This window comes from Rhinoraja longicauda, chromosome 11 (genome assembly GCF_053455715.1).
Source record: "Rhinoraja longicauda isolate Sanriku21f chromosome 11, sRhiLon1.1, whole genome shotgun sequence".
In the NCBI taxonomy this organism is placed as follows: Eukaryota; Metazoa; Chordata; class Chondrichthyes; order Rajiformes; family Arhynchobatidae; genus Rhinoraja; species Rhinoraja longicauda.
This window is the reverse complement of record NC_135963.1, coordinates 6816091-6840023: the sequence shown is the minus strand read 5'-3', so window position 1 is coordinate 6840023 and position 23933 is coordinate 6816091. Positions and strand designations below refer to the sequence as shown.

At 43.2% G+C, this 23933-nt stretch overlaps 1 protein-coding gene across 5 annotated transcripts in view; it reads right to left on the bottom strand.

The window, feature by feature from the left end:
* The window catches only part of LOC144598255 (endophilin-B1-like), a 43732-nt gene extending 20127 nt beyond the window's left edge, over positions 1–23605 (bottom strand). The window contains exons 1-5 of one of the 5 annotated variants that reach the window (XM_078408175.1): positions 23190–23605; positions 8112–8253; positions 7212–7340; positions 6051–6184; positions 4469–4561 (exon numbers count right to left, since the gene is read on the bottom strand). In XM_078408175.1, coding sequence (XP_078264301.1) covers positions 4469–4561; positions 6051–6184; positions 7212–7340; positions 8112–8253; positions 23190–23252 — 561 coding nt within the window. In that variant the 5' untranslated portion in view covers positions 23253–23605. The remainder of the gene's footprint in view (positions 1–4468; positions 4562–6050; positions 6185–7211; positions 7341–8111; positions 8254–23189) is intronic. The other 4 variants (XM_078408176.1, XM_078408177.1, XM_078408178.1 and 1 more) reach the window with 4 other exon arrangements.
* Between the last annotated feature and the right edge of the window lie 328 nt (positions 23606–23933).

Here is a 23933-nt window from a genome sequence, read left to right as displayed (position 1 = left end):
CGAGACCTTCTCTCCCGAGATGCTGCCTGACCCTCTGAGTTACTCCAGCATTTTGTGTCTGCCTTCGATTTAAACCAGCATCTGCAGTTTTTTTTCCAACACTTGCTGGTGAACCTGCCGTTACAAATGCACTCATTTGATGCACTACCGTGGGAGTAGGTTATTTTTATTTCCACACACAAAGTAGGGGTCCTATCCATTAGAATATCGAGAGAGTATCTTCAGAACTTGGGAAAGATTCGATGTTCCTTCAGATTTAATCATATTAAGGTTAGCAAGAGCTAGCACATGACCAGACCTGTATTAATTCATCACCCCTTCGCTTCAATCACTGCTGTCTCATAACTCTTCATACAGCTTTTTACAGCCCCATAGGTCTTTTATATCGCTAACTCTCTCTGTTTTAATGTACAATATATTTTCTCTTTACCCTCTTCAGTGGTCTTCGCACACAATATTCCTGCACTTCGGGGCTTTAACCAAATCCTTTATTCCTCAGTAGAGTTGGAGTCCATAAACAAGCCCTTCGGCCCACCACAACCATTCGGATCTCTTACCTATCCAAGGCTTTCTAATGCCTTGCCAATTCAAATGTGACATTACTTGCCTCCATCAGCCACTCAGTCCACTCTTTCCAGGATCCAACAACTCCCTGGGTAAGAAGTCTCTCTCCCTCACTCCTTCTCACCCCTTACCCATATCTTATGCCCTCCATTTTTAGATAGTTTAGTTTGGAGATACAGCGCGGCAACAGGGCCTTCGGCCCACGGAGTCCGCGCCGACCAGCAATCCCCGCACACCAACACTATCCTACACACACTAGGGACAACTTACAATTTAACTGAAGCCAATTAACCTTTGGAGTGTGGGAGAAAACCGGAGCACCTAAAGAAAACCCACCCAGGTCATGGGGAGAACGTACAAACTCTGTACAGACAACACCCACAGTCAGGATCAAACCCGGGTCTTTGGTGCTGTGTCAGCAATTCTGCCACTGTGCTGCTCTAGTCACACGTTTCCAATCACTGAATATATTTTGAACAGTCTTCTTAAGAACAGGCTGAGGTACTAACGTTTTCAATTAGTACTGATGATATGCTTTAAATGGAAAACCATTTATTGAGTAGAAAAATAATTAAGGACTACATGTGGTAATTGTTCCTTTAAAAATTCTTAATGAAGATCACTGCTTTGGTAAAAAATCTTCCTCCCATTCCGAGCATGCTCTTTTGCCAGGAACACAATAAATTCCCAAACCTCCCAAATTGCTTAATATATAGACATAAAACTTCCTCCTTTCTGTTTCTAACCCAACACCACCACAAAATGTAAAGAGTAACATACACTATCAGTTGAACAGAGCTCTTGACAAAAATTGGGAATACTGGGTTTAGTTTTGGGGATTAAACCAAGATCCCGATTAGCTTAGAACAGGAATCTCCAAACTACGGCCCGCGGGCCACATCCAGCCCGTCACGAGATTTTATCCGGACCGCGGCAAGCTCTGAGACAGCGGGGACTGCAGGCAGAAGATGCCGGTGAAGGTTCACCGGAGAGTGGATCGCCACCGACCCAGAGCCGGGACAGGGCGAGAGATCGCAGCGCAACAAACTCAAGGAAACTTCCCTCCTCGCCGCCGCTCAATCTGGGGAGAGAGAGAGGTGGGGAAGAGAGAGAGTCGGGGTAGAGGGAGCAGCGGGTGAGAGCGGGAGCGTGGGGAGGGAGAGGGTGTCAGAAGGTCCGGTGAAGGAGCGCCACCACTTGCAGGGGCTGCTCCCTCCCTCTCCTCTCCCTCTCTCTCCCAGAGCCAGCGAGATCTGCGCCGCTCCTCCACTCTGTTCCCCGGCCCCGTCTCCCTCTAGAGCAGCGTAATAAGAACAAACACAAGTGAAACTTCCCTCCTCACCGCCGCCGCTCACCCCGGGGATGTGGGGCTTCTGAACAACAACTACATGTGTGTTTGTTCTTATTTCGCTGCATAAGAGGGAGACGGGGCCGGGGAAGAGAGTGGAGCAGCGGCGCAGATCTCACTGGCGCTGGGAGAGGGGAAAGAGAGGGAGAGAGCAGCCCCCGCAAGTGGCGGCGCTCCTTCACCGGACCCTCTGACACCCTCCCCCTCCCCGTGCTCCGGATCTCACCCGCTGCTCCCTCTACCCCGACTCTCCCCCCCCCCTACCCCTCTCTCTCTCTCTCCCCATCTCCCCCAGTGGTGGTCACTGTATTTTTTTTGTTTTATAAATAATTGTATACCTACGGTATATATATTCCAATATTTCAAGCTCTTTTTAAAAAAATTAACCTATCTAACTTAACCTAGTTTAACCCTTCCTTATCTAATCGAACGTAACCTAGTCTAAACTTTTTTGAGGTAATTAAATTTATAAAACTGACGCTTTATTTTTTCCTAAGGCCCGCAAGAATGTGCCAAGTATATAATGTGGCCCTCGTGCTGAAAAGTATGGAGGCCCCTGGCTTAGAACATTGATTTATCATGAAAGCAGATCTCAAATCTAAATAATACCCCGACCAATGTTTGGATCATGACAGTTCATAAAGCAAGCAAGGACATGTTACATTGTGATACAGACACTGCCACCCAAGGTCACGTTTAGTTTTAGTCTCCATAATTTATCTTTATTGGACCTCAGTGAATTTAGAGGAAAAGCTATGGGTTTATATATATGAATTTATATCTGTTCAAGACACTCTCCTCAGATTTTGCCAATTCCTTCAGCTTTTGAACTACAAAACACTGATTAGGAACTAGAAGCAGACAACAAAGTTTCTGTCAGCACTGTGTTGTATCCAAACAGTGGAAGAGTCTAGGACTAGACGTCAGAGCCTCAGAATTAAAGGACGTTCCTTTAGGAGGGAGATGAGGAGGAATTTCTTTACTCAGAGGGTGGTGAATCTGTGGAATTCTTTGCCACAGGCTGCAGAGACCAATGGATATTTTTAAGGCAGAGATTGATAGATTCTTGATTAGTACGGGTGTCAGGGCTTATGGGGAGAAGGCAGGAGAATGGGGTTTGGAGGGAGAGATAGATCAGCCATGATTGAATGGTGGAGTAGAGTTGATAGGCCAAATGGCCTAATTCTGCTCCTTATGACCATTATTACACAATTTGGATTGTGCTGTTATTTTGTACAACTGGGAACACCAAAGTATATTACCAGAATTGAAATATTTTTCAAGTCTAGTCACTGTTGCAATGCAGGAAGTGTGTCAGCTGACTTCTGAATACCGAGCTCCCACAGGCAGCAACATGATATTAACCAGCTGATTTGTACAAGCGATTTAGCTTGCGGTCCAAATATTGGCAACGCACAGAGTGGAAGTTTCGATTAATTTAGAGATACTGTGTGGCAAAACCCACCAAGTCCTGGCCGATTATCGATCCCTGTACATTAGCACTATCCTACACACGAGGGACAATTAACAATTCTTGTCGAAGCCAATTAACCTACAAACATGTACGTCTTTTGGAGTGTGGGAGGAAGCTGAAGCTCCCGGAGAAACCCCACGCAGTCACTGGGAGAACGTACAAACTCCATACAGATGGCACCCGTGATCAGGTTCGAACCCATGTCTCTGGCGCTGTAAGGCAGCAACTCAACCACTGCGCCGGCCCCATTCTTCTATATTTCTTTGAAACAGTTCCAAAGGGATTTTATTTAATGTACATCCAAAAGCCAGAAACTCGGTTTAAAATCTCATCAGAAACATGCACTCAATTACATATTAGTGCTGAAGTATCTGGAATGGTACTTGAATCTATAATCGCTGACTTGAGGTGAGAATGCTATCAGAGACATGGTCCATTAAACTATTCACAATACATTACACATCTACATTTGTAAGTACTAAATTTATACTTCATCGAGTTGTATTCACAGTGTCCTTAACACAAATCTATTATGGCATTTTGAATCAGCTACTTATGCACTGGAAAACTACATTAACTCAAAATGTGGCATAGTTAGAAGAAATCTAATTTTGGTTTCTCTGCAATTTTGCACACAATTTTCCAAACCAAATTATTGTCATACAATGATTATGCTTAAAATTATTCGAGAATTAATTTAATCTAATAGAAATCACTTTCAAATTTCATAAGCATGGAAACTCTCTGCACTAGACTTCCCTCACTAATCTTCATTCAGAATATCCAATATATTAGGCACTGAATGTTTAGTTTTAGTTTAGAGAAACAGCGTGGAAACAGGCCCTTCGGCCCACCGAGTCCGCAACAACCAGCGTTTCCCGCACATTAACACTATCCTACACACACCTGGGACAGTTTTACATTTATACCAAGCCAATTAACCTACAAATGTGTGCTTTTGGAGTGCGGGAGGAATCCGATCTCGTAAAAAAACCCACACGGTCACGAGGAGAATGTACAAACTCTAACGCTGCGCCATCGTGCCTCCCTTAAATGGCACAATTTTTACGCGCTTTACTTACAGCCGAACGGGACTCTGAGACTTTTGCCTTCCTCAGTCTTGCTTTCGCCGCATCTAAATCCAGTCTTTTATTCTGCAAGAGCTTGCGTTCTTTCTGAAACGATCAACAGATCATACTCGCGTCATGAAAGAACAATAATTCTCAATGAAGCTAATTGTCCAGTGAACAAAAAATGACTTGCTACTGCTTCAAAACGTTGCTTTGCCATTTTATGGCTGTCATAGTGCCGCACATTTTTTGCAAGTGTATTCTTTACTCTTAAACACATGTGCTATGGATGGCGCTAAACAGGTCAGGTGCTAAACAATATTTAACTGAACAGTGTGTGCAACATCCTGTGTATGTGGAAAAACCTGCCCCCAGATCTCCTTTAAATTTGTGCCTATCACCTTAAATCTATGTTCTCTAGCTTTAGACTCCCCCCCACCTTAAAAGCCCATCTAACCGTTAACCCCTCAATTTTATATACTCCTTTAACCACCACTCGACTTCCTCTATTCCAGTAAGAACCCTTTCTATCAAATTTCTGCTTGACAGGAAAATCCTTCTTTCTGGTAAATATCTTGATCAATCCCTTGTGCGTAATCTCTAACGCCACATCTTTCTTGTTGCGTGATGACCCCGAACTGTGCACAATATTCCAAGTGTGATGTGACCAACATTTATATAGCTGCAACATGGCATCCTAACTAGTCTGCAATGCCTTGGCCTGTGGGGACAAGTGTACCAAATACTCCCTTCACTACCTTATCCTTCATTGGATGGAGCATCTTTTTAAACACTTGAATTGCCTAGACATAGAAGGCGAAGGACCAAATTGTGGGATGGGGATGTGTAAATGGGACTAGCAAAGGCAAATACATAGTGGGCCACTGTATGACGAGGAACCGATCAAGCCATTTAACAAGATCATGGTTATTCTTAAGGTAGACATAAAATGCTGGAGTAACTCAGCGGGTCAGGCAGCATCTCTGCAGAGAAGGAATGGGTGACGTTTCGGGTCGAGACCCTTTTTCAAACTTTATTTTTCCTATGGTTATTCTTAATGCAAGCTCAAATACGTATTCCCATCTATCCACTATTACATTTCACCCCTTTCTTACGAAGCATCTGTGGGTTTCTGCTTCACCTTTGTATTAAATGGGTGGCTTCGACCCACTGAGTCCGTACCGACCAGCGATCACCCATACACTAGTTCTATTCTACATACTAGGGACAATTTTACAGAAGGCAAATAGTAAATGAATCTACACGTCTTTGGAATGTGGGAGGAAACTGGAGCACCTGGAGAAAACCCACGGGGTGACCAGGGCGAACGTACAAACTCCATACAGTCAGCACCCGTAGTCAGGATTGAACTCCAGTCTTTGGCGCTGTAAAGCAGCAACTCCATAGCTGCACCACTGTGCCACCCTTGAAAGTGGTCTAGCTTTGAGCAACGGGGTGTATGCCAGGAATGAGGGGAAATTCACATCCTTGAGTAAAGACCGATCAGGGGAAGTGGAAAACAGCAACAATCATCGAGGCGTCATGCAGCAATGCCATGCGAGTGAAGAGCCAAGACAAAGTAACTCAAACTTACTGATATTGTTTTGTAGTCTCCTTCCAGGAAGTTCCTAAGGGGTGACAAAAAATTAACTGCTGCCGTGTGTATTAGTTCCTTCTCTGCAGCACCAATTCGGTTTTCATTTTCTCCACATTTAATGAGGGCACTGCCTGTTGGGGAGAAACACTTTGGAGTTACTCTGGCCATTAATAACAATAATTTGTATTTACATAATCTTTCTGCTACGCTAAAGACATCAAGCATTAATGGAGAATTAATCCTTGACTTGAAATGTTACTCTGCCAACTCAGTAGCCTCACAAAAATGTGTTCTGTTGTTATATAGATAGCAATCTATATAACATAGATTGCTAGATAGAGCTCTTAAGGATAGTGGAGTCTGGGGGTATGGGGAGAAGGCAGGAACGGGGGAACTGATTGAGAATGATCAGCCATGATCACATTGAATGGTGGTGCTGGGTCGAAGGGCCGAATGGCCTACTCCTGCACCTATTGTCTATTGTTATCTTCAATGATAAATCCTGAAATTCATTTTCCAAAGGTCTTTATTGCCTGGTAGACAAAACATTTCACTAAGATTAAAAATTAAGCTTTAAACAACTCCTGCCAATCTGAGACCAATATCATTTGCACTTGAAAGTTATTCCCAATTGATAGTAACAGCTAAAAGTTTGATTGTAAATAGCTCTGTGCCAGCCATCTTAAAACAATGATTACCAAACCTAATATTTTTTTCTGATTCTGGTCACAAGGAATCAGGTAATGCAACTCTGACGAGATGAAGAAAGCTGAACACAACTCTTATCAATATCATGGTTCTCTGCAAGGTACTCAGCTTTGCATTCGTGCTCCAATAAAGGACATCTCAATAGGTGCTCCATAGTTTGCGGTTCAGTGCCACATATGCAGATGACGTCTTCAGTGTCTATATAACCCCACTTCTTGAGAGTTGCTTTACAATGACCAGTCCCAGCTCTCAGTCTGTTGAGGCATTTCCATTTAGCCCAGCTTGATTCGGCTTAATTCAAGGAATTATACACAGAAGGCCACTTCCATTTGGGCACATTGTGAAATTATGACCAGTAAACCTTCATGTGTTTAGAACTCAAAATAATTATATAGCTATATGCAGCAGAAAAGGAAGAGCATTTTTTTGTAAATGACTTTATCCTCTTACCATATGCAGTTCCAGGGCCAAAATCATTTCCAGCATCAAGCATATACTGGCCTAACTGTTCACTATTATTTATTCGAGAAGGTGCTCTCCGATCCAGTTTTTCATATACAAATTCTTCTATTCGGGTATCTAGGGATGAAAAGAGTGAACCAAATAAAATCCAATGTAGAGATCATAAGATGGTAATTGAGGTCGATTTGTCCCACATTGTAAGTACCCCCAAATCCTGACAGGGTTGTTTATGGTGATTAAACAGCACAAATGCTTCATGTAGGATTAAGCCCTTGGTGATTTTGGATATTAATTAGGAAAAGGTTTAGACTATTCAGCCTTGAGCCAATTCCAACATTTAACTAGAACATGGTCAATCAGGGCTTAGAGTGAGAGATTTGGAGAGTCATAGAGTAAACGTTAAGGGGAAACTATACACTTAATGGCAGGACCATTAACAGCAATGATGTACAGAGGGATCTGTAGATAATAGCTGTAGATAATATCTGTAGATAATCTGTCAATAGCTCCACAAGTAGATAGAGTGGGGTCAGAGCAAATGGGCAAAATGGTTAGCATGAACATGACGGGCTGATGTTCCCATTTTGGTGCTGCAGGACTCTATGGTAACTAATACTTTAGCTCCATATCAGATATTAAAAACGGTTACAATGTTTACCCTCCACAATTGATTTGATGTTAAATATGAAAAGTTCATCAATCAACATATTGAAAATCCATGAAGCACTGTGCAATTATTTCAATTACAATATCCAATTTAGATTGGTTGCGATGACGGGTCTGTTTCTGTGTTGCAATGAAGGACCACATAATCTGATATTCTAACTTGACTTTATTTACATTTATTACCACAAAATGGCTGGTACTTTGTCCCTTTTAATTCCTTACTTGGGTTTGGCTGCAGCAACACTTCGGTCTGCCTCATTATTTTTTCCGTCCATAATTTGGTACTTTCTGCTTTGCTCAGCAGATTCTCCAGATGGGCATCCAACTCTGTCTTCTCAGCTTGACCAAACTTCTCCTCCGTAAACTGAAGCAAAACGAGGAGATGAAAATTAAAATTTGCAAACTTACATTTTCAAAAGAGTTTCAGTTTCGCATTATGATCCCAGATACAAAGCTTGTAAATAATAGACATAGAACAGTACAGTACAGGCTCTTTGGCCTACAATGGCTGTGCTGAACATGATATCAAGATAAACTAATCTCATCTGCCTGCCTGCACAAGATCTATATCCTTCCATTCCCTGCAAATCCTAATGTAAAAGCCTCAAATGCCATGATCAAATCTGCTGCTACCACCATCCCAAATCATATCAAACCTCCATCCACATTCCAGGCACACACCACCCCTGACAACACATTCCAGGCACCCACCACCCTCTATGTGATGCCGTGCAAGTGAGCTGGTAAAGCACGACTTCCATCCAGTTACCCAAGTAAGGACCATCTAAGTCAATGCAACAAAACACCAACATTCCAGAAGTCGACACAAGGATTTGTATCAGAAAGATCAGATGTGACCAATGTGGCTTTCACTACTGAAATGCACCCAACTTCACATTCGAGTTAGATCAAAAGGCCACTGATGTGCTTCTCATAAACCCATTCACGGTGCTTAGTGAATGTTCAGTGTGCTAATTGATGAACCTTTGACTTTGCTAAAATTGTAAATTGCTCCTAGTTCCAGAACAAGGGGCCACAGTTTAAGAATAAGGGGTAGGCCATTTAGAACTGAGATGAGGAAAAACGTTTTCAGTTAGAGAGTTGTGAATCTGTGGAATTCACTGCCTCAGAAGGCAGTGGAGGCCAATTCTCTGAATGCATTCAAGAGAGAGCTAGATAAAGCTCTTAAGGATAGCGGAGTCAGGGGGTATGGGGAGAAGGCAGGAACGTGGTACTGATTGAGAATGATCAGCCATGATCACATTGAATGGCGGTGCTGGCTCAAAGGGCCGAATGGCCTCCTCCTGCACCTATTGTCTATTGAATAATGTTAATGCACAGGTGATCGCTGGTCGGTGTGGACTCAATGAGCCAAAGGGCCTGCTTCCGCGCTGGATCTCTAAACTAAACTAAAAATAGTCAACACATACACACAGAGAAAATTACAGAGTACCATTACGTTTCCCCACAGTTCAGATAATGTGCCAATATTGTTCACTAAAATTCTTCTTGACATATGGCACCAAATTACTTTCTTACATTGACGTCAATGTTATTAAAGTTAAAACCCAGCTATGCTTCTTCCATATGAATGCAAACTCTGCAGAATTTTCAATTCTGCAAGCTCAGTTCTGACCAACACTTTTACAAAAATCTTGCATTAAAAGCAGCTGTTAGAATTTGCGGTATTCAATGGCATTACAAACTGCTGTTGTATGAACTCTTATGCTACTTCCTGTTACATCAACAGCAGATTTGATTTGCTTAGTATTCAGTGGCAATTATCCCACAAAGTTACAAAATTCCACATCCGATGAATACTCAATGCAGTCATCAGCATTATCTACACAACCCAAATATCATTTTCTTTGAAAAATTCCCGGAATTGTCCATGAACAGTTAGGAGAATTCGCTGCTGGTGAACTGTGCAAACAGAAACTTCCTCTTAGTTGCGAAAATCTAAACAGCAGCAAGGTATTCAAAGCACTTTCAGAAGGCTGAAGAGCACCATCATTAGATACATAAATAACCCACTTCCTTTCCCATCCATTACTACCATTAAAATAAAACTGGTCATAAAAATCTTCAAAGATAAAATTAGCAACACTTAAGAGCTGGCCTTTTCCTTCCCCTTCCTCAACCATAAATACTAAGTTGGTAATAATGTACATACTTCTTTTCAATAGAAGATTGCTAAAGCAAATTATTTGCTGTCCAAATTTGTACTGTACGCTGCTTTGGCTTACAGAAACCATGGAGAGTCAAGTTTAGTTTTAGAGATACAGTGTGGAGAAAAGGCCCTTCGGCCCACCAAGTCCACGCCGACTAACGATCACCCCATACACTAGTTCTGTCGTACACACTAGACAATTTACAGAAGCCAATTAACCTACCAGAGGAAAATGAAGTGCTCACATTTTAAGAGAATATAAAAACTCAAATGTTTTTTTTTCAAATGGAAATAATATCAGGAGCTTCTTTTTATCTTTTAACCTTTATGCATTTCCTCTGTAGCACACTGGGGCAATTAACAAATCTGTTCTATTTCAATTGCGCTGACCAGATTGGTTGCCATAGGAAACGAAAGAGAACCACTAATGACAACATAGAGATACAGTTTCTGAGATGCTTGAAGCTTCCTGTGCATAGATATTGGAAGAGAAAATGTTTCTGATGGTTCACAACTTTTAACCCATTATTCCTGATCTCATCTAAATTTTATTGCAGTGGACTAACATAAATAAACTAAATTCTAAAGTAGTAAAATAAATGAAATCTCTATTACAGGTACTATCGCAACGTTTAAGAAACATTTAGATAGGGAAGTGGATAGGACAGGTTTAGAGGGACATGAGCCAAATGCAGGCAGGTGAGACTAGTGCAGATGGGGGATGTTGGTCGGTATGGGCAAGTTGGGCTGAAGGGCCTGTTTCCACGCTGTATAACCCTACATTTGGTTAATTAGTAATAACACAAAGTTACCCAGACCAGAAACACTGGCTAAAACAGTAAATAGGTGAGCAAAATGAAAGACAACAAAAAGTACAATGTTCCAAATGTAAAAGGAAGAAATACTTTAGAATTAAAAACAAAAATTGTACAACTCAAGTGTTCTGTTTCTGGTGATTTATTATCAAAGAATTTGCTATTAGAGTAGAGCAGAGATACATACACCAGACTGATTCCCCTGATGACAGGACTTTTATACAAGAAGAAATCAGGCAGGTTAAGCTTCTATTTATTAAGAGATTAGAAGTGTTGTTCTCATTGTTGCATCCTCTAAGACCTTTGCATTTTAGAGAAGATCTGAAGAATGAGTTTCCCCAACTGGGGACTCTGGAGATAACGCCATTCTCTTAAAATCAAAGGCAGACAGCTTAGCACTGAAACGAGGAAAGATTGCTCTTTGGAATTCTCTATCCCGGAAGGCTATGGAGACTGATAAACCTTTGCATCAAAGGAGTTAGGGGAATAAAAATGATACTGAGGCAAGTCAACCATGGTGTCTGTTAATAGACACAAAATGCTGGAGTAACTCCCGGGACAGGCAGCATCTCTGGAGAAAATAAATGGGCGACACTTTGGATCGAGACCCTTCTTCAGGCTCTGCTAATGGTGGAACCAGCGTTGTAGGCCAAATTGTCGCCTTCTCCTATGTTATGGCAAATTTTTTTTTTAAATATGGGGATTAACGTACATGGGTACATGACAGTTTACATGGATGAAGTAGGCTGAAGGACAAATATCTGTGCTGTATGGCTTTGAATGAATTGTTGTACCAACAATTTAATAGTTTTCCCAAAAAGGATTTCTTGTACCCTACCTAGTTATGCTTCTAATAACCCTATCATACTAATGCACAATGAATGGATTTAATTCAGAGCCTTTTGTTATAATTACCCCTTTGGGCAGAAGAAGAGTTAACAGTGGCATTTCCCATATATCTTGTGATTGAGCAACTGGCAAAAATAAGAGGCAGCTGCTGCAAAAATGAATGGGGCTATTGTTCAAAATGTGTCTGTGATCTAAAGAATTTTTGTGCTGAAAAGACATCTGGGCCAAATAGCTATTTAAGTAAAAAACTGTATAGGGTTGTGTATCCTCAATTACAGTGACAGCTCTCTGTCTGCTAATGATTTTGAAAGAGCAGTAATATACAATACCATCACACAAAATTAATGTTAAAATATAGCATATAAAATATGGCATCCATGCTGTCCACATTTTTTAAAGAATCGTTACTCAACAACAATCTAGTTCAAAATATAAATCCATTATTTTCACCCCCATCCCCACCCCCCTGCAAAAGTCAATTTTTTAAACCCACTCCCTGGTCTTGTGACACCCAATGAGCCAAACACATATTGTTTCCATTCCCAGAACTCGGAGATAAACAAAGGCAATACAATAAAAACACAAAAAATACTGTAAATGTGCGGGGCAGGACAGGCAGCATCCATCGGAGACATAATTAAAGCTTTAGGTCAGTAGCCTTCTATCAGAACTAGAAAAGGTTATAAAGCAAACTTGTTTTACCATGCTGAGGGGAAAGGGTGGAAATAATAAAATCTGTGAACACTGCCCAGTACATCATGGGGGAGGGAGGGGGGAGAGGGAGGGGAGAGGCAGGGAGGGGGAGAGAGGGGGGGGGGGGAGAAGGGGGGAAAGTGGGGGAAAGGGGGAGGGGGGAGAAGGTGTTGCACCAATGCAGGAGAGGTTTGGGCCCAACGGGTCCACTTGGTCTAGTATATATTAATGATTTGGATAATGGAATTAGAAGTAACACTAGCAAGTTTGCAGATGACACAAAGCTGGGTGGTAGTGTGAACTGCGAAGAGGATGTTAGGAGGTTGCAGGGTGATTTAGATAGGTTGAGTGAGTGGGCAGCTGCATGGCAGATGCAGTATAATGTAGATAAATGTGAGGTTATCCACTTTGGCGGCAAAAACAAGGACGCAGATTATTATCTCAATGGTGTCAGATTAGGTAAATGGAATGTGCAACGAGACCTGAGTGTCCTTGTACACCAGTCACTGAAAGTAAGCGTGCAGGTACAGCAGGCAGTGAAGAAAGCTAATGGCATGTTGGCCTTCATAACGAGAGGATTTGAGTATAGGAGCAAAGAGGTCCTTCTGCAGTTGTATAGGGCCCTAGTGAGACCACATCTGGAGTACTGTGTGTAATTTTGGTCCCCTAATTTGAGGAAGGACATCCTTGCTATTGAAGCAGTGCAGCGTAGGTTCACGGGGTTAATCCCTGGGATGGCGGGACCTTTATATGAGGAAAGATTGGAAAGACTGGGCATGTAATCACTGGAGTTTAGAAGGATCAGAGGGGATCTTATAGAGACATATAAAATTATAAAAGGACTGGACAAACAAGATGCAGAAAAAATGTTCCCAATGTTGGGGGAGTCCAGAACCAGGGGCCACAGTCTAAGAATAAAGGGGAGGCCATTTAAATCTGAGATGAGAAGAAACTTTTCCACCCAGAGTTGTGAATTTGTGGAATTCTCTGCCACAGAAGACAGCGGAGGCCAATTCACTGAATGAATTTAAAAGAGAGTTAGATGGAGCTCTAGAGGCTAGTGGAATCAAGGGACATGGGGAGAAGGCAGGAACAGGGTACTGATTGTGGGTGATCAGCCATGATCACAATGAATGGCGGTGCTCGCTCGAAGGGCCAAATGGCCTCCTCCTGCACCTATTTTCTATGTTTCTATTAATAGTACAGTAAACCCAAGGACCCAAGAAAATCTACTGGCCACATCTTCCCATCTCCACTCCTTTCTGCTTTCCGCACAGACCGTTCCCTCCGAAACTCCCTGGTCCACTCATCCCTTCCCACCCAAACCACCCCCTCCCCAGGTACTTTCCCCTGCAACTACAGGAGATGCAACACCTGTTCCTTTACCTCCCCCCTCGACTCCATCCAAGGACCCAACCAGAGGTTCACCTGTACGTTGTCTAACCTCATCTATTATATCCACTGTTCCAGATGTCAACTTACCTACATCGGCGAGGCCAAGCGCAGGCGCGACGATCGTTTCGCTCAACACCTCCACTCAGTCCATCTCAACCAACCTGATCTCCCGGTGGCTCAGCATTTCAACGCCCCCTCCCATTCCCAATCTGACCTTTCTGTCCTGGGCCTACTCCATTATCAGAGTGAGGCCCAGCGCAAATTGGAGGAACAGCACCTCATATTTCGCTTGGGCAGTTTACACCCTAGCGGTATGAAAATTGACTTCTCCCACTTCAGGTAGTGCTTGCTTCCCCTCTCTATCCCCTCCCCCTTCCCAGTTCTACTGCTACTCTTCCTGTCTCCGACCACATATCTTTGTCCCGCCCCCTCCACTGACATCAGTCTGAAGAAAGGTCTCGACCTGAAATTACTTAAGGGTCTCGACCCCTTTGCTTTATAGTTTGTACTTGTATTTGGTTTGATTGTATTATTGTATTATCTGATTTAATTAGATAGCACACAAACAAAAGCCTTTCACTGTAACTCGGTACATGTGATAATAACAAACCTACGTCTTATTAGTTCAAAGAAATCTGAGCACAAGACAGTACAAAGGCAATTAAAAGTTATCTGGATCCGTTTTTGAATCAATCCGTACATAAAAGCAACTACGACGCATAGTGCTGGAGTAACTCAGCACGTCGGGCAGCATCTCTGGACAACATGAATAGGTGACATTTCGGGTCGGGACCCTTCTTCAGACATCATTCTGAAACGCCATCTATCCATGTTCTCCGGAGATGCTATCTGACCCGCTGAGTTACTCTATTGTTTTGGGTCCTTTTGTGTAGACCAGCACCTATGGTTCCTTGTTTCTACATGAAAACAACTAATAAATTTAGATTATTATAAACCAGAAGGATTGTACATACAATAGAGTAGATCTGCAAAGGTGGAGGGCTAAAAGAGGTTACAAGCCAAGGAAGGGTCAAAGATGAGGAAGTTAAATATTATTATACTAATCTTAAGAGAGGAGACCGTATAAACCACCAGGATTTGTGTGAGGATGGGACATAGGGGTGGGAGGGGGCTGATTTGATGATGGTTTATAAAGACTATGATTAGGCCATTCTAGAGCGTTCAAAAAATGTGTTTCAGCAATAACAGTCTGACGGGAGGAGATGGGCAACCTTTCTGATGGTTAAAACATGTGCTCAGAAACCCAGCTCATAAAAAAGCAGGATGCTTAGGCTGAAACTGATAACAAATGTACAGAGAGGTGCAATGGAGATGTAGATCGTACAAAATGTACTTGCCAGTATTTAGCTGAAGGAAAATATGGTTCATCCAAGACAGATGGACCAGCAGGCCAACAACAAAGGCAGTGGAGCAATCAAAACATATGGTGACGAAGCAAAACTAGACCTAACCTGTGCTGTAGAAGATAACATTATTTCCCCTGCCAACAGATAGATAAGAAAGTAATAACGGTAGCTAAGGATTGTTGGACTTCAAACGTTATTGTGGTGGGCGATTCAGGAAACTAATGATACAGACATACTGCCCCAAAACTGGATACTTCAGATGGACCTAAATTATAGGGTTTCACATCACACACGAGGCATGTCAAAGGACGGGGTTGAGTGTAGTGTCAAGAAAGCTAAAATAGAATCACACAGCCATAACTAGCAAGAGTCTGATATTATGGTGTGTGTTTGGACTTTTGATGTGCATGAACAGGCAGAAACTTAAACGAAGCAACAAAAAAAAGGCTAAGCATTGATACAGGAGGGGATTGAAGGGTAGAAAGGGGGCAATGAAGATTTTAGAGTAAAGGTGATAGACAGTGCTTTCCAACATCTGCAGAGTTACTGAGTTTTGGAATAAATCAACTTAAGGAATCAATGAACAATGAATGAATATTTAAAAGAAACCAAAGCAAGGTTGAATGGGAACCAGGTGGAAACTGGGCAGTGGTCATTTTAGTTGAAAGGGAGTTAAGCAAGACTGGTCTTATGAACAAGACCCAGAGGATAAATGAGAGGGAGATGCTGTTTCATGGCCTCTGCAAGGGAAGCTAAACATTGCCATGCAAAATTGATCTGGATTCCGGAACATAAGGCAATTATTTTAGCTTATTTCTCTACCCAAGGTGGTTTTGGCATTTTAGGTGATGTCTCCAACTGCTGGTGAAAGTTTTGCATCACTCACTTTCATTGTTACAAGGTGTGGTTTTCTGCATAGAACATAGAACAGTACAGCACGGAAACAGACCCTCCAGCCCACAGAGTCTGTGGCAAACGTGATGACAAGATAAACTGATCGTATCTGCTTGCGAAAATATTTTGTTAGCAGATATGTGCACAGATCTACCAGTCCTTGGTCATTTAAGAAAATAACATATTTCTTCACTTGATTTGTCCATATCCTGCATCACCAGATGATGCAATTGAATGTCTCTCTTTGGTGGTGGGGTGAGGTTTACGTTTTGATTTCACTGCCCAATGCCAAAGAAAATGCCTTTTAAAAGGGTATCTATAATCAGCTCACGTATATTTGCATAACAGAGGTCCCAAGACCGATCACTGCAGAACACCATTGGTCACCGACCTCCAGTCAGAACTACACCCCTCCACCACCATATTGAGTTCTATGGCCAAGCTAATTTTGGACCCAATCTACTTATGCGCCTTAATCATCTGGATCAGTTTGCAATCGAACAATGAATTATACTTCCTTTCTGATGTGTCATCCCCGTGGTGAGCCCTGTCAACTGACTTCAGTCAGGCGAACGACAACAAACAGAGACAGCAGAAGCAAAAGCAACAACATAACTTCTGCTGCCTCAAACGCAAGAAGATCCACAAGAGGCAACCGGTTGCCTTTTTGAAATTGTCTCATTGGCAAAAGTAATCAGAGGCTGAGAGGTTCAGGGTAGGTGGAACGTTGTTTAGCTTGACTAGTGAGTAGATAAACTAGGCTGAGGCATCATTGCAAACAAAACTGCAAAGCTAACAATAGGTTTGATGCACCAGGGCGTGCAGCATCGGTTTACTAGGTTAATTCCCGGAATGGCATGACTGTCGTATGTTGAAAGACTGGAGCGGCTAGGCTTGTATACTCTGGAATTTAGAAGGACGAGAGGGGATCTTATTGAAACATATAAGATTATTAAGGGATTGGACACACTAGAGGCAGGAAACACGTTCCCAATCTTGGGGGAGTCCAGAACCAGGCACCACAGTTTAAGAATAAGGGGTAGGCCATTTAGAACGGAGATGAGGAAAAACCTTTTCACTCAGAGTTGTAAATCTGTGGAATTCTCTGCCTCAGAAGTCAGTGGAGGCCTATTCTCTGGATGCTTTCTAGAAAGAGTTAGATAGAGCTCTTAATGATAGCGGAGTCAGGGGATATGGGGAGAGGGCAAGAACTGGGTACTGATTGTGGACGATCAGCCATGATCACATTGAATGGCGATGCTGGCTCAAAGGGCCGAATGGCCTACTCCTGCACCCATTGTCTATTGTCAGAGACCCAGGTTCAATCCTGACCTCCAGCGCTGTCTGCAAGGAGTTTGCATGTTCTCCATGACCACGTGGGTTTCCTCCAGATGTGCCACTTTCCACCCATGTCCCAATGACATGCGGGTTTCTAGGTTAATTGGCCTCTGTAATTTGTCCCTAATGTGTAGGGAGTGGATGAGAAAGTGGGATAACATGGAACTAATGTGAACGGGTGATCGATGGTCGGCGTGGAAGTGATGGGCCGAAGGGCCTGTTTTCATGCTGTATTTCTAAACTAAACCTAAACCACCAAGATTCATTGTTGAATTGTCCAGCTATTCAAACATTAAGTCTGGGTTTTATTAAACTAAATATCAAATGGAATGTGGTCAGAAATGTCAGCTCATTTTGTTTATTCAATCTCCATTGTAACTTAAGCTCATGGATGGTAAAAACACATGTTATACCATTACTTTTTGTAAGGGAATATTAAATGCTTTGTGAATGTACTTAATAACCCCATAAATAAAACAATTCAGCGGATATAACAACAAACTGTTACAATAACAATTTCCTTTTACACAGCAAGAAGAAAATTTGGCAAGAGTTTTATTTGTGAAATCCAGGAGCCAACTGCTGTTCAAAACAGACCGCCAAGAACCTCCACCTAAACCTAACTTGTAGGAATTCTAACAAAGACAAAAGGAGATCTACTGCTGTATTAATGCAGTGTCTTGGGTGTTTTTTGCTGGGTTCTCAGTGTCAGTATGGTTTTATTGAGAGTTTTATTGTCATATGTCCCAGATAGAACAATGAAATTCTTACTTGCTGCAGCACAACAGAATATGTAAACATAGTACACTGTAAACAAATTGATAAACGAGAGAAAAAAAAGTTCAGTGTGTGTATATACACAAACTCGTAAGTACACACACACACATATATATATATATACGTATACATATATAAATATGTATACACATACACACAAAAAACAATAGTAGTGCAATAATAATAATAATAATAGTCTATTGTGGTTGAGAGCTTAGAGGTTGTGGTGTTTAATAGCCTGATGGCTGTAGGGAAGCTGTTTCTGAACCTGGACATTACAGTTTTCAGGCTCCTGTACCTTCTTCCCGATGGTAGTTGTAAAATGAGTGTGTGGCCAGGATGGTGTGGGTCTCTGATAATGCTGGCTGCCTTTTTGAGGGAGCCACTCCGATAAATCCCCTCGATGGTGGGGAGGTCAGAACTGGTGATGGACTGGACAATGTTCACAACTTTTTGCAGTTTTTTCCGCTCCTGAACGTTCATGTTGCCGCACCAGGCCATGATGCAACCAGTCAATATGCTCTCTGCTGTACATCTGTAGAAGTTCAAGAGAATCCTCTTTGACATACCAAATCTCCTTAATCTTCTCAGGAAGTAGAGGCGTTGGTGTGCTTTATTTATAATTGCATCAGTGTGCTGGGTCCTGGAAAGATCTTAGGAAATTTACACGTCCAGAAATGTAAAGTTTTTGACTCTCTCCACCATCGATATAAACAATATCCTTCCTCTTCCAAAGTCCACAATCAGTTCATTAGTTTTACTGATATTGAGAGCCAGGTTGTTGTGCTGGCACCATTTGGTCAATCGGTCGATCTCACTTCTATACTCTGACTCATCTCCATCTGTAATTCGTCCAACAGTGGTGTTGTCGTTGGCGAACTTGAAGATGGAGTTCGCACTATGTCCAGCTACACAGTCATGAGTATAGAGTGAGTAGAGCAGGGGGCTGAGCACGCAGCCTTGAGGTGCTCCCGTACTGATTGTTAATGAGGAAGAAGTATTTCTGTCAATTCGAACAGACTGTGGTCTGTGGATGAGGAAGTCGAGGATCCAAATGCAGGGGGATGCGCAGAGACCCAGTTCCATGAGCTTGGTAACCAGCTTGGAGGGACGATGGTATTGAACGCCAAGCTGTAGTCTATAAACAATGTAAGTGTTTTTATTGTCCAAGTGGTCCAGTGTGGAGTGAAGAGCCAGTGAGATCGCATCCTCCATTGACCTGTTGTGATGGTAGGCAAACTGTAGTGAGTCGAGGTTCTTGTTGAGGTAGGAGTTGATATCCACCATAACCAACCTCTCAAAGTACTTCATCACCATAGACGTTAGTGCCACTGGGCGATAGTCGTCGAGGAACGTCATCTTACTCTTCTTGGGCACTGGGATTATTGATGCCCGCTTTAAGCAGGTGAGAACCTCAGAAATCAGCAATGAGAGATTGAAAACATCTGCAAAAACCCCAGCCAGTTGGTCTACACCGGGTTTGAGAACTCGACCAGGTATACCATTAGATCCACTCATTCATGGGATCATTCATGTAAACCTCCTCTGGATCCTCTCTAGAGACAGTACATCGTTCCTCAGATATGGTGCCCAAAATTGTACACTGTACTCCAAATGCGGCCTGACCAGCACCTTATAGAGTCTCAACATGACATCCCTGCTTTTGTATTCTAGCCCTCTTGAAATAAATGCTAGCATTGCATTTGCCTTCCTTACTATCGATTCGACTTGCAAATTAACGTTTTGGGAATCCTGCACCAGCACTCCCAAGTCCCTTTGTACCTGCTTTCTCCACACTACCTGCCCCTCCACGATTTCCCTGAGTAAATGGCTCAAAATTAAATTCTCAAAGTAAATAAGATGCCTGTGGAGGTGTAACAGGCAGCAGCTTGCCTTCACCAATCAGGTGAGCCTTATTCAGAGCATCAGTACTGACACATCAGTACTGAACGCAAGCCCCAAAGTTAGTTATATTCTACTGCTGTCTGCAATTGATGCAAATTAAAATATTGCAGCTGCAAATTACATGGAATTAGAAAAAGGCCGCACCTTTTTCTTTTAAAGTGTAAATCACATACAAAGAAATTACCCATGGTTTAACATTATACTGCCTATTTCTGCTCATCAGTAACTCCAATGTGCCATTAACCTTGGTGTATCTGACTTTCTCCAGTGTTATTCACCCATGTAATGGCAGCATTTAACATGCCCAATGCTCATTTTTCACCTATCACCCACCATCGCTAAGATAATCACACTGTGTGCAACGAGAAATTGCAAATTGGACAGGATACACAGTCTCAAGGGTCCTGATTGGTGCAATAAAGTGCTGCTGTTTTCAATGCTGCTGGGCACATTTGCAATATCATTGCTAAAGTCTCACAGTGCCAAATGCAGACACCATAAATCATGTGGCACACATAAAGTTATGAGAGTGCAGAAGAGGTTCACCAGGATGCTGCCTGGATTAGAGGGTATTAGCTGTGAAGAGAGGTTGAACAAAGTTGATAGACACAAAGTGATGGAGTAGCTCAGCAGGTCAGATAGGATCTCTGGAGAAAAAGGATGGACAACGTTTCGGGTCAGAACCCTTCTTCAGACTGAAAGTAGAGGGAGGGTTGAATTGATTTCTCGGGAGCATTGCAAGCTGCAGGGAGATCTGATTGAAATTTATAACATTATGAGGTGCATAGATAGGGTAGAGAATCAGAATATTTTACACAGGGTGGAAATGTCAAAGACTCGAGGGCCTAGCTTTAAGGTGAGAGAGGTAGGGAAAGAGTTTGGTTATGACCCACACCTTCTAGGAAACTATCAATTTCCATTAAAAAAATTCCCCATGTCTTGGCCTCCACAAGAGCCGTTGGGAATGAATTCGACAGATGCACCATCCACTGACTAAAGAAATTCCTCCTCGTCGCCATTCTGAAGGTGCATCCTTTTATTGAGGCAATGTCCTCTGGTCCTCAACTTTCCCAGTACTGGAAACATCCTTTCCATTCCACTCTATCTAGGCCTTTCATATACCTCATTGCAACAACGTGACTGCTGTGATCAAAATAAATCTGACAAATCACACAGTAATGCAGCAATGAAAATGAAACCCGACATTAAGTCCATTTTTTTTAATAAAAGGGCAAACTCCCCAATTTTATGATTTTTTTTGTGTGTTCAGGGATCCCAATTTCATCATATGCAATAAACACCCACCGATTTACTCCAACACTTTGTGTCGAAATAGAGCATCCATTTAGCTCCCCAAGTTATGGGTGAAATCATAATCCTCAAAGTTGAATAGAGAATCAGGGAAGTATTCCTTGTAATAAAAATGAATGAAATATCATTTTTTCCCCCTCTTTTGCAGGGAGAGAGGTCTGTGTAGAGCGATGTCCCTGTGACCGCGTGGGTTTGTAGGTTAATTGGTCTCTCTTTAAATTGCCCCCATTGTATAGGGAGTGGATTCGGAAGTGGAATAACATTGAACTAGTGTGATCAGTGGTCAGTGCAGATTCGGTGCAAAGGACATGTCTCCATGATCTACCTTTCAATCAAATGCTGATAGGCCTTACTATGTAGCATCAGCATACAAGCCATGACTAGGCAAGGAGCTTGGAAGCAACAATTTTAAACATATGATATCTCAGATTGAGAGAAGGATTTGTGCATTTAAAGTTTAAGTGTAATAATCTAAAAGTAACTTAAGAACTAAATGCTATAACTGGAAGAAACACTTAGATGACAGAATCAGACACAATCTGAAGGGTCTCAACCTGAAATGTCACTGATTCCTTTTCTCCAGAGATGCTGCCTGACCCACTGAGTTACTCCAACATTTTGTGTCCATCTTATGGAATCAGACAACTCCCATTAACATTGTGAAGTGGAGAAAAATACATTAACATTCTATTTGTGGATCCTTTACTGAGTTAGCTAATTGCCAGGAATTTCTTTAAAACAGCATGGTGCAAGTACGATGGAGTAGACTTTTTATACACCCAGTAAAAAGTAAGAGAGGAAATCCCTGGGCTAAGTAGTATTAAAGCATTTGACAAAACTTCCCAGTCTCTATGCGTTGGCACTGGGCGGGGCTCAACTTTATTACACCACAAGAAAATCTTCCACGCCCTTTTTATGATAGGCCCGAGTAGAACATATAATGTTTAGTCACCGATGGATGTAAATCAATTATGGACCATGAGAGGTGAAACGACTCAATGCCGGATGCAATAACAATTCAAGTGGTTTCTGCAGTAAAGTTTGGGTCAACGTTAGGGATAAAGGTTAGATGGACATTATAAAATGAAACAGTTGGGAAGGAGGAAGCCAAGTTGTGTACTGTGCTGTTGTGTTGAAGATTGGGAGGGAGCGGGGAGTGGTGTGACAGATAACCGGAGGGAAGCTCGTGGTTTCCTGCTCTTGGTTCCCACCTCGGTTACAAGAACAGTCCCAGGGATGAGTGGGTTAACATATGATGAGCGTTTGAAGGGACTGGGCCTCTACTCGCTGGAGTTTAGAAGGTTCATCTAAACCTGAACCGAATGGTGAAAGGCTTGGATAAAGTGAGTGTGGAGAGGATGTCTCCACTGGTGGGAGAGTCTAGAACCAGAGGGGCCCAGCCTCAGAATTAAGGACGTTCCTTTAGGAAGGAGATGTGGAGAAATGTCTTGAGTCAGAGGATGGTGAATCTGTGTGGGATTCTTTACCACAGTCTGAGGGGCTGTGGAGGCCAAGTCAGTGTGGATATATTTAAGGCAGAGATAGATAGATTCTTGATGAGTCCGGGTGCCATGGGGTTATGGGGAGAAGGCAGTAGAATGGGGTTAGGAGGGAGAGATGGATCAGCCATGTATGGAGTAGACGTTGCGTTGCCCCCCCCCCCGGGCCCCGGGGCCGCCTCCCTGCCCACGGGCCGCTCGCTGACAGCGTCCCGCCGCCGACACCCGCACCTCAGCGACGGCCTCTCCACCCACCCCTCCCACCCTCCCACGGCCCGCTGCTTTACCTGAACGGCGCGGCTGAGGAAAGTGCCAGCGTCCGCCGCCAACTTCTTCACGTTGAAGTCCATGGCGACCCGAACGCCGGCGCCACCGCTGGGGGTAGCAGTCACCGCCGCTGGGAGGATCTAGGAGCGGGGAGCCGTTGCTGCTTCTGCCAAGGGGAGGGCCGGCCGGGGCCTGTCACCGTCACCGTCGACGCCCGCCCGCTGGGAGGAGCAGAGCGACTGGTCGCTGCAGCCCCGCCCCCTGCCCACTCTAAGCGAGCGGCCAATCAGCGGCCCGGCCCGGCCACGGCAACCAATCAGCCCGGCCATGGCAACCAATCAGCCCGGCCATGGCAACCAATCAGCGGCCCGGCCGTGGCAACCAATCAGCAACCCGGCCCGGCTCTGGCAGCCAATCAGCGGCCCGGCCATGGCAATCAATCGTATAAGAAAATAACTGCAGATGCTGGTACAAATCGATTTATTCACAAAATGCTGGAGTAACTCAGCAGGTCAGGCAGATAGCTCCTCTGTCCCTCCCTTCCCCTCCTCCTTCCCAGATCTCCCTCTATCTTCCTGTCTCCACCTATATCCTTCCTTTGTCCCACCCCCGACATCAGTCTGAAGAAGGGTCTCGACCCGAAACGTCACCCATTCCTTCTCTCCCGAGATGCTGCCTGACCTGCTGAGTTACTCCAGCATTTTGTGAATAATATGGCAATCAATCAGCGGCCCGGCCATGGCACCCAATCGGCGTGTGGAAAA